Raw genomic sequence first — 12052 nt, forward strand, 5'->3', positions numbered from 1 at the left:
TGCTTTAGTTTAGCTTGATTACGCTTTCTAGTTAGTAGGATTTAATTTTAAGAATGTAATATCATGTAGATATCCGCATTTATGTAATGACTTGTGCTATATATGTATTATGTATAATCTTAATTTTTTTTGTGCTCTGTACATGCTGTAAAAAGGGGGGAAAATCCAATAAAAAAAGTTTTAAAAAAAATTAAAAAAATGAAGTGCCCAAGGTCACACTGATGCCTTTAATTCGAGAGCAGAAAGGCACAGTCAAAGACAAATGTATCCACATCCTGTGGCCCTCCTACAGTGGCGTGGCAAGGGGGTGGGCAGGGAGTGCAGCACTATTTTTGGGGGCAGCAACCTCCCCCTTACCTGTGGCCATCGCTACGGGACAGAATTGCCAGCACCCCCCTTACCTGCGGCTGTCACCGATTCACCAGCAAACCCCCACGCTCTCACATATGGCCAACACAGCCTGGTATACGCAGGGGCCGCAACGGGCGGCCAAACGTCTAGGTATGCCACTACCCTTCTACGATGCCAACGGAAAACCTGTATTTGGGTGGAACTTTTAAGGAGTCCAATACTAAGGGCCCCATTAGGATGGCTGGCGGACTTCAGTCCACCTGCCACCTTAGCGGTGCTGGGACCGTATGCCAGGGGCGCTGCGGTCCAGCACCGCCAATTAGGATGCAACCACCACCCTGGCGGTCGCATCCTGCATCTTTGTCACTGCTGTAAGCAGCACCCGCCGCAATGCCAAAGAGGCATGTTGTGCATTGCCAGTGCAGCCCCCAAACCCCCACCCTCAGGGGCCTGCAACAGGCCCCCACAGCTATCCATGCCTGCCTGGAAAGGCCTGAACTGCCAGGCATCATATTATGGATGGTGGTGCCTTCTACGCACCGCCAACATACTGTGCCCGATTTCACCCGCACGGCAATCGTGATGGTTCCTGACCAGCGGAAAAGTGGCGGAAGGACTTTCCATCTGCCGCAGTACCCCTGCCATGGTAACATGGCGGGGATTAAATGTGGTTGTGATGGCGGGCAGATCGCCGCCGCCGCCGGCCGGGTGTTGGCAATCCTCCCGCCATCATAATGGGGCCCTTAATGTGCTTCTACTCCCTTTGATTTAAACATGTATTAACTATTTAATTACTTGGGCATAATCAAATGCAATTGACTAACTATCTCACCTTTTCTCCTTTCTCTCCGTTCATTCCTGGTAGCCCATTATCTCCTGGGAGGCCCTTGGGGGAAATGGTAGAAGAACATTATAGAGATGTTATTGAAAGGGAAGGACGTTCATAACATGTCAAATTTCAACACATTTTCATAAGCAGTCAGTGCTATTCAATTCTGAAAGAATATCTCCCACTTATTTAAGGCATGCAATTTAATTAAACATGTTAAATGTGCAACCTGTGTTGATTATATTCTGTATTGTTCTACCTAGTCATAGAGGTCATCATTTCACCAGCTGGCTAGGATTAAAAAATGCGCTTCTTCAAAGCATGTCATACGGTCCAGTGTTTAAGATTATTCATGATTATCTAGACAGGGCATCCTTTTCTGAGTGCAGCCTTCTATTACCTGCGGCAATCTATTTTACATGTTCACCTATTTTAGGTTCAACTACAGCATCTTTCACTGCATCCTCAATTCCTTTATTTTCTTGTCTCTTTTCCACTTCCTTACTCTGTCTCTCTTCAGTCATCCTCCATCTTCATACCTAACCCTAAATCTAACCTCTCTTCCTCCACGATCACATGTTTGATTCCTTCAGCCTTCCAGCTTCTCCTCTGCTTTCACTCCTTCATTTGTTCACCCCTAACTCCACTTCGACATTACTTCTTTCCTGCTTTCTTTCCTTCCTTTCTTCCTGCCATGTTTTCCCTTCCTTCTTGCATCCTTTTCTCTTTTCGTTTTTCCCTTCCTCCTTCCTCTGTTCACCGCCCCTGCCCTTTGTCTTGTTCTTGGAGCTTTCTCTGCTTCTAAGCTCTGTTTTGCTTTCATTGCGTTCAAATTACTGTTCCTTTCAGCACGTACCAGATTCTTTGAAAGCCATCTATTTGTTTCAGGTTATGATTGAATAAACCAAACACAGAAGCAATCCTCAAAGGCAAGAGAGGATACAGCTGCAATTACCAGGCTCTCCGTGAGTGAATACTTACAACATTGCCTGGTAAGCCGCGAGCGCCATGGGGACCAGCGGGCCCTGCAGGACCCTAGGAGGTAAAACGATAGAAAGAACTTTAAATGAAATGTAAAAACAAAATACTTGTTGATCTCGGTGTATAAAAGGAAAGGCCCTATAAAGACTCACTAAAGGTCACGTGTCTGCAAATACAAGGGGGCAGATTCACAAGCCCCTTGCGCCACTTTAGCGTCACTTTTCCCATGATAAAAGTGGCGCAAAAGTGGCGCAAGGGGCTTGTAAATATGCCCCAAGGGTTTTTTTTTATCTGGAACAGTTTTCTGACCCTCAACAGTGGTGGTAAATGTGACATTTGCATAAACAGGTCCGAAGCCACATGCGATACTAAAGTGCTATCTTCGCTGTCTCCGAAAAGGCCGTATTCATCCTAATACTATTACTTGCGTATGAAGCATTGCGTTTGAATGGAAGTCAATTCTGGAAAAGCAGGCACATATGGCAGTAAAACTGTTCTGCCCTGGGCCTATGAAATTCTACTGTGAGAGTCCCTGGTCTACCTTCTCAGCAGTCACAGGCCCAGCGTTGAATCTCTTGAAATAGAAAGGCAGCTGACATTTACAGCAGACTCTGGAGGATTGGCCAATGGGAAGACGTCTTTAATCTTACATGAGAGCACGCCCCCTGGTCCAGGCACAGCTAAGGTGATAAAGAGGTGGCAAGCATCCCTCTTGTTTCTAAGTCAGGATGCCAACCAGATGGCCCTTAGTATGGGTCGTGAGGCTAACCGGAACCAGCCATGGGCATGCACAGATGTGGCAGGGAGAATGGGTGGTGGGGCCGACCAGGCCATGGGGAAAGGTGGGTGGGAGCATTCAGACTGCCAACTGATTTAGGGCCAAATGCCCCAAGTCTAACATGTTCTCATGAGACAAAAAAAGAAAGTTCACAGACTCTAGAGGTGGGGCCAATGGGAAGACGTCTTCAATTTTAAATCAGGTAACGCCACCTGGTCCCAGTACTGCTAAGGTGATAAAGAGGTGGTAAGCATCCCTTTTGTTTCCAAGTGGAGATGCCAACCAGATGGCCCTTGGTATGGGTCGTGAGGCAAGCCAGAGCCAGACATGGGCATGCACAGATGTGGCAAGGAGAATGGGAGGTGGGTCCTACCAGTCCATGGGGAAAGGTGGGTGGGAACATTCCGACTGCCAACTGATTTAGGGCCAAATGCCCCAAGTCTAACATGAGACAGACCCTTAATAAAAGAAAGTTCACAGACTGTTGCCATTAAATGGAAGCAGACAGCATAAAGCTCGCCACAGGCTCTTTCAAGAGGTAATTCTTGGCTATCATGGATGCATTCCCAGGTTTTAAACTTTGGTATTTCCTCACTAGGAGGTCTTTGCGTCTGCGAACATGCACTCGTTTATGTAAGTGGTGTTGAAGCTAACGTTTGCAATTATAATTTGCATCTGTTTATGAGACATGAGTGTGGTTCATAACTACAGGTGTGTGATATTCCTAAAAATATTTCAGCAAAAAGTATGCAAAATTATCTAACATTTTGAAAAATTCATCTCAACGCTTACAGCTTTAAAATTAAACATAGGGGCACACATTGTGTTCAAAAGTCAAAGGAGATCCCTGCAAAGGGGCCAGTTTGAGGAGCAAATATCTCCCCCATGACATTTTCAGCTCGGCGGCATCTCCTGCAAGACATTTTCAGCTAAACGGAATCAAATGAGGGAAAACGAGTGAAATGTAGCTGCAAATCTTGCAGAGTAATAAAAAAAACACCTACACCTAAAATTACAAAAAATTCTATTAGAAAAGATGATTCATTGATGAAATCTGCGGTTCAGCCACTAATGCATTGAATGCATTCTACCATTCACTCAGGACCATAAAGAGGAGACTGGCATTTCTACAGCAAAGCAAGGTAGGAGCCAGGAAGGTGGACTTACCGTTTCTCCTTTGACCCCAGCCTCTCCTTTGTCTCCCTTCTGTCCCTGCAGACCCTGCAGATAAACAATAACATCAGGTAGATAACTTAACCCGCTCAAACAACTGCGCACAGGAGCGCCTTCTTGGCGCGGGGCATTGCCGCGTGCCGCCTAGTTTACTTGTGGAGAATGTTAATGGCCATGCAGACTGCCTCATCTTCTTAATGAAGCCATAAAGCAGAAATGAAATGGACAATTGGCTCCCCGGATGAAGTGCCTTGGCCCTCTTTCGTCTACAGTGTCCTTAATGGCGCGCCAGGTTTGTTAATGCCACAGTGCATTAAAAATCCAGCGCAGTAAGGGAAATTCATGCAGTTGCTGGAAGCAGATAGTATAACTCCTCATTATCTCTAAAAATAGGACGCTCTGGGCGCATGGTTCTTAATAGCATAACCTTTTAATGGTAACCACTTATTGTGACGCGTTAGCGATCTATCAATTTTTAAGACATTAGACGTTTGTGGAGGTACAAGACCTGGTTTCTTACCCAGCAACCAACAGCATTTGGGATCAAGTGAAGCAGGGAAGTGTGGGTCCAGAGAATATAAATATTATGGCAGCTTTAATGGCACTAATTTTATCCAACTTTAACGGTAGCGAAGGATATTGAGAACCACTCTCGGAAGCGGGCAAATTTCTCTCATGGTTTTAAGGTTCTATGCTTGAACTTCTAGATGTAGACTTAAATACCTGAGGTAGAGTTTGGCAGACGGGTTACTCCATCACAAAGAGACAGCTATCTCGTCAGTCACATTATTACATTATTAAAAGTGCATTATGTTGTATGGCACTTGTAATAATGCAAAGGGGCTATGCATCCCATTTGTGACAGAGTAACCCTTCCGACAAATTATAATTCAGTTCCAGAAAACTGTCAAAAATGGAAGGAAAATACATATGAATTATGGATTTCATAAATCAAAACTGTGCGTGTCTTGTGAATAGAAGGTGGGATCAAAACACAGACATTTCCAGAGCTGGACTGTTTCCAAAAGGCCTCTCAAAGTCCAAAGTGTGCATTGTTAGAAAACTAGACAACTTGTTATGGATGACTTTTTTGTGTATTCACTAATGATCCTTTTGTGTCTTACATCATCTAGGTATCACCCATGTTCAGTGCTGGATTTGGAAAACCTTTACTCCAGGATTCATGAATTGGGGACATAAATTGGGGGTCAAAATGGGATGCAGTCATGACGGGGGAGTCATGAAAAGCAGTCTGACAGATGACATACATTTTGTTAACCTCTGCCACGGATACATTGGAAACAAGGACAAACATAAAAATACATCTGTTCTGGCTTAATTGGTTGCAAAGGCTGAAATTTAAAATATGTTATGTGGTTGAGGCACCTGCTAGAGAGCACGTTGTGTGCCCAGTAAATCTCATGTAATAATACAATGGTAAGTTAAGTTTGGTAGTTAATGTACTTGCTGTTGATTTGTGTTATGTCCATGCATGGTTTTGACTCAAACTAGCATGTGGGGTTAATGCATCTCCTGCAAAGCACATTGTGTTACATGCAGATGACAGGTTTATTGTATGAAAGAGGTAAGTGGGTTACAGCTTTTCACACAGCGATCCTCTTATGACTTGCAGTTTCTAAATTGCAAACCTTCAAGCACGGTGAGTTATGAACCGGTATCAAGGACATGCATGCAGACCTCAAAGCTTCGTTTTTGAACCTTATTGTTTTTTCTCAAACTTTTGTTATAGTAAGGCTGATAACAAAGGTTTCCTAGGGTAGTAATAAAGACCTAATAATACAGAAAACCCCAAGCACTGCCTTACATCTTAAATTCTGACTCTGAGTTTCTCCCAGCCATGCACTTTTACTATATAATCTCTCCCACTAGAGCTGAAGTGTGACTCCTACAACTTGAAACCCTCATTGTTTAATGTAACATCCTGTACATTAATTTACACAATCATGTATAACGTATGTGTTTGTGATGTACAGCGCTCTGCAAACCTGCATTGGGATGAGTAGCGTAATAAAATAGTTGGAAACAAAAATTAGTAAGTGATATTTAAATTGTTATTTGTGCAAATACTCAAACAGACGGATACATCTGACATTCTTCCAATACATGCATATCTCTTATATACATAGGTTGTACAAAGTCAAAAGCTTGCCTCCAAATCATAGTTTCTGTTAAGTACTTGTGAAGTGATTAGCTGTGTGCCTTTGCTTCCCCTCCATTGCATTGGTGTTAGGTTCTGGATGGCTCTCACCCACAATTATACTTGAACAAAAGGAGGGATGATGGCCTTTAAATTCGGCCTTTATTTGGAGTCCAGCTGGAATCTAAATAAGAAATTACCCACATTGCCTGTAACGTTGCTCTGAACAGAAAGTTGACAAGATGTGAGTGCTGCTGAGTTATGTCCTGTTGTTGGCAAATTACACCCGGACAAATTCAGCCCATTTCACTGGGGACAGAAGGATCCCTTATCTGCCTTAATCCGGTATCCAGCAAGATCCCCTTTCATTCCAGCACAGCCCAAGTTACACAGTCTTCATGTAGGCACGTATCAAGAGTAGATAACCATCAGTTCTCATTCGGTCAATGACAACTGGGCCAGAAGGAGCTAAGACGAACTTCAGAGGTCTGGATTGTTCTCCATCTCATCTGTTTATACCATATAAAAACTGTCTGAACATGATGTGGGATGGATCCTTCAGCCATGTCTCCTCAAATCATGTGTGCAGAAGAAAAAAAGTGCCTCTTTAATGCTGAGTGGAAAAATAATTGTCATATCAGTTACTTCAAAACCCTTTTCTCCCAGACAGTGCCATTGCCCTATGGCACTACAACTCTACAAGACATACATCACCACTAAATATCTTCTGGGAGTCAGGTGGTGTCTGATAGCTCTAGAATAGAGGGTTCAGACAGGTAGACACTCAATGCTGACAGCTGATCTGACATGCAGCTCATTAATGAGGGTGCTGGAAGTCAACTCAGCTTTTCATCCCAAGGGGTTGATTACGTTATTACACTTAAATTAGGCAACAATTACATCTGTTCTTCAGAGTGCTCAGAAATGTGAATTATGTTGCGTGCTCTCTAAAACAAGTTATAAAAGGGATTTGTTGTAGTGCTCGAAAAGCAGTATTTAAGTGGCTTAGATTTGGGCCTACCTAAAGGGTGAACTAGGACCAGGAAAGTGTGGTTTGAGCCTGTCTGTATCCAAGAAGATTCTGTTCCCGACTGGCTGATAGGTCTGAGGTTCTGATTGGTCTCTGGGGTAGTGATTCTATTGGACTTAGGGTTAAGGTTATGATTGGTGGATAGGTCTAGGGCTTCGATTGGTTCCTGGAGTTAGAGTTTCTATTGGGCCCAGGGCTTAGGGTTTGGTCTCTGATTGGCTGCTAGGACTGGGGCTGTGATTGGCTGTAACGGTCCTAGGACTTAGGGCTAGTGTTGTGACTGGTTAGGGTCAGGCCTAGGATTCCCATAGGCTGTAAGGGTTCACCTGACCACTAGGGCTATTTATGCTTAGGGCTCAAAGTGTCTCAGCCAGGGTGTCATGTCTATGGGCTGAGAGGACAAGGGCAGTTGCCTGTTTGGGCGTGAGCAGGACTAGTGCCAGAAATTCTGCCCTTTTTTCCATTCACCAGCACCTTAACCCATCCACATCCAGAAACATATTGACAGACACACAACAAATGCATTCCACTCATGTACTACAAACAAACCCCAAATAGCTGCCATTATCACAACAACCACCAAAAACAACACAAACTATACTTATACACCACCATTCAACCCAAACAACCATGCGGTGGTACCTTTACAGACACACAAAACACCACTCTATCCTATATGCCACTAACAAATCCACACATCAGCAACACAACCCAAATCCACACCATACGTAACTATGGCCCATCCAGACATGCTCTCCCTGCTCATACAAGGAACCAGCTCTACCCTCTACTGACTCCTAACAGACACATTTCTGTCACCACCAAACCTATACTCAGCCTTGCATCAATTCATCCACCAACACCCTCCTCCACTTTTACCAAAAAAACACAACCACACAACCCTTACATTGCACTCTACCACACATATTACCTCTTCTAGTTATCAAATCTAACACAAACACTCTTAACTCTTGTCCATCTCCTCTCCCACACCACATACACTCAATTCCAAAACACATCACCACCTCCTTTACCTTTCAGCTTCCACTTACCAACAATACTTTACATATAAATACTTCTTAGAAAACAACTACATCATCATCTCCTCTTGCTACTCCTCAAAATAAAAACATAGCACACACACCAGCACAACAAAATCTCACACACACACTACTTCATAATAGTTTCCATGACAAACTACAAACATACCCCCACTCCGACCCTCTAGACTATACAAATAATACACATCTTAAACAAACTATACTGCAAAACTTTCTCACTTTCCCCACACCTAACACACACACACAGCAACCCAGCGACTCTCTTTCAACCGCCTCTCATCCATTGAACAATTTAGAAACTTACAACATGATGCACATTCTGCACCACCACCCCTAACCTATACACCTTCTTCCTTAAACAGATGCAAAACAAATAAACAACATGCCAGTCTTCGCAACTTTGCATCAACATGTCTATTACACAGCAAAGCTACTCTACAAAAACAATACAGTTCACCAATTCACTCTCAACCAACATCTCCACAACTTACACACACAGAAATGATTCAGAAAAGCTCCACTTTTGCTATCCTCACACACCTAATACCAGAACTAAGGACACACCTGTTACAAGTCCACGAAATACTGCTCACTCTTCTACAAAACAAAGTCACCCCATCACCAAAACACATTTTCTAAACTGCCTACTAATGAATGATTGCCCACTCTCTAAAAACAAGCATCACATCTATGACCTTCATACTGACACACAACCTGCCTGACTCTTCATAACTGAAACACGGTTGGGAGATGACATGGCTCCAGTGTATCATTTAGGCAAAAGAGGAGGTGGCCTAGCTGTTGTATTCAAGCAAACAGTAAATCGCACTAAAGTTGGCAATGTCTCCATTAAAGGTTATGAGGCCCTCTTCACCAGATGCAACCCTACACCGTCCTCCTCCTGTTACTTCCTCCTCCTATACAGCCCTCCACCTAGCAATGCAACCTTCCCAGAAACACTTGGAGACACAGCTTCAAACCTGATCACACTACTCTCCAACTTAGGCATTCTTGGTGACCTAAACATTTAGATTGACAAACCCAATATGCCCAATCTTCATTGGCATAGATGTACTTAACCTACGTCGGATTGTCCACAAACCTACATACATCGCTGGGCACATCCTAGATGTAATTTTTGCAAATTCAGAACTAGTTACCTTTCAAACGATTGCTCCAGTCATATGGTCAGGTGACCATTTGCTAGCTTTCCAACATAACACAACACAAAGCAACACAACTAAAGCCACCTTACATACATCCACCTATCGGCCATAGCATAAGCTAAATTTTGAACACTTACAAACACAACTAACATCCAATACAGATATAGGTACATCAGATTCAGTAAAAACACTTTATGAGTGGCTACAGAAAGCTTTTAATATCCTAATACCACTAAGAACAACAAAACAGGACAAAAGAAAACAGGCACCTTGGAGAAATATAGAGCTAAAAGAGATAACACAGCAAATTAGAAAGGTGCAACGCACCTGGCTCAAAACAAAAACAAACCAAGACAAACTTCACTTATAGAAACGTAACAGATTATACAAGTCAGCAATCAAAAATGCTAAGAAAACAATACTAGTTAGACAAAATTCAAAATGCTAAATGTGCAAATAAAAAATTCCATAAAATCTTCAATGAATTTTGTAAAGCAAATTGCCTACAAGGAACTCATCCCACTACTCAAGAATTCACAAACTGGCCAATCATTACACAAACAAAGCAGACAGGTTGGACTCCTATTTAAAACAAAGGGAAAGCACCAGCACTGACCCTTTTCCAAAAAAAACCTCCAAGAGTAGGCTAACCCAGCCTCTGCATTCCTTCCAACATATATCACACAATGAATTTATGGATCTGGTCAAACCAGGCAGGCCTGCCGGCAGCTCTTCTGACCCATGTCCACCATAAACCTTCAAGAAAATACTTCTAACTACCTCTTCTGCCACCAGTAAGAAGAATCACCAACAATTCCTTAACTATGGGAAATTTTCCACTAACAAACCCGGACCCGTGTAACACCGACAACAACAGCCCAAGTACAAATCGACCTTTCCTGGGCAAACTGATAGAAAGAGCAGCATTCACCCAGATGTCACAATGAATTGAAGATAATTCCATAATTTCCGACTTCCAAACTGGATTCTGTCCGGGAAGAGGCAAAGAATATGTCCTTGTTGCCATCTGGGATTACCTTAAGAACACAGTTGACTGGTACAGGGTTGCTGCCCTACTTCTCTTGGACCTCTCAGCTGCCTTTGATACAGTTGACCATGACACTCTAATACAAAGGCCCTACGAAGCCAGAATAGAGGGGACTGCTCTTGACTGGATCATATCTTACCTTCAAAACAGAACAAATGTCATCCATACTCCCGCTTTCTCATCCAGACCGTACATCACAAAAGCAGAGAATCCTTAAGGCTCTATCATCTCACCCATGCTTTTCAAAATCTACATGAAGTCATTACGGGCACTGATCAGTCAATTTCACCTCATATGCTATAATTATGCAGATGACACACAAATACTCCTTAAACTGGAAAGCCCCAAAAACATTGGAAACTCACACATTTTCAGTTGCCTCAGAGCGGTTGATTACTGCATGACATGGAGCCAACTCAACTGAATGCTTCCAAAATAGAAACACTCATACATGGCGATTGGAAAAATTATGACCCACTCACCGCCCGGCCTGACAATCTGGGAACACAGCCTAAAGTTTCTAAGGAAGTACGAAACCTCAGGATTACCATGGACTTCAAAGTATCAATGAATGCCTAAGTGGACAAACTAGCAAGATCAAGATTCATTACTATAAAACCTCTGTAATGGATCTTTTCCCACCTGGGATTTTCACACAATGTCCAGGCGACTATCTCTCTTGTACTGTCTAACCTCAATAACACCTATAGCCTCTACCATGGATCATCATTAACACCTCTGAAAAGATGAAAACGGATTAAGAACTGTGCTACCAGACTACTCCTACATATAAAGCCACAAGCCCACATCTCCCCCGCCTTGAAGACCCTACATAGTTTACCAATTGCTAGAAGATTCACATTCAAGTTGTTTTGTATCACCCACTAAGCAATACATGGAACAGGGCCGCTTTCATCAGGAATAAAATAACCAAACACATTTTCAAAGGAACCTCCACTCTAGATTGGCACCTTGCCTCAAAATCCTACCATACGAAAAAAAAAAACCACAGGTGGAACATTATTCTCTGTTCAAGCGGCAAACTATGGAACTCTTTAACCCCAAACATAAGGTCTCCGGATAACTTTCTTATCTTCAGAAGCCTACTCAAGAGTTGGCTCTTCCCCACCGAACCACAATACTCAAACATAAATGTACATCATATCCCTGTGAATATAAGCTTTTTTTGGATGATATGTATGTATATAGGTATATGTATTCCTTTGTTTAAATTTCTATAATAATTATGTTTATACATATATAGCTATTCGTTAGGTCTGCTTAACAAATGTAAATATTACCTATAGTTATATTATTCTATGCTTAATTTGTACATAGGTCACTGCATAAATAAGTACATTTTTATCACAACTATCTATCTACAATTGCTTCAGTACTGAATTCTTAAAAGAAAACAATTATAAAACCAAATAAATTAGCTTTAAGAACAGCATCATTTGAAAGTCTGAGTTTACTG

General features: G+C 42.6%; 1 protein-coding gene across 1 annotated transcript in view; it reads right to left on the bottom strand.

Annotated features, from left to right (window-relative positions):
* COL22A1 (collagen type XXII alpha 1 chain) overlaps window positions 1-12052 on the bottom strand; it is a 994625-nt gene that overhangs the window by 149142 nt on the left and 833431 nt on the right. The window contains exons 36-38 of the mRNA XM_086966258.1: window positions 4107-4160; window positions 2162-2215; window positions 1184-1237 (exon numbers count right to left, since the gene is read on the bottom strand). Coding sequence (XP_086822384.1) covers window positions 1184-1237; window positions 2162-2215; window positions 4107-4160 — 162 coding nt within the window. The remainder of the gene's footprint in view (window positions 1-1183; window positions 1238-2161; window positions 2216-4106; window positions 4161-12052) is intronic.

This window comes from Lissotriton vulgaris, chromosome 4_1 (genome assembly GCF_964263255.1).
Source record: "Lissotriton vulgaris chromosome 4_1, aLisVul1.2, whole genome shotgun sequence".
NCBI classification, from domain to species: Eukaryota; Metazoa; Chordata; class Amphibia; order Caudata; family Salamandridae; genus Lissotriton; species Lissotriton vulgaris.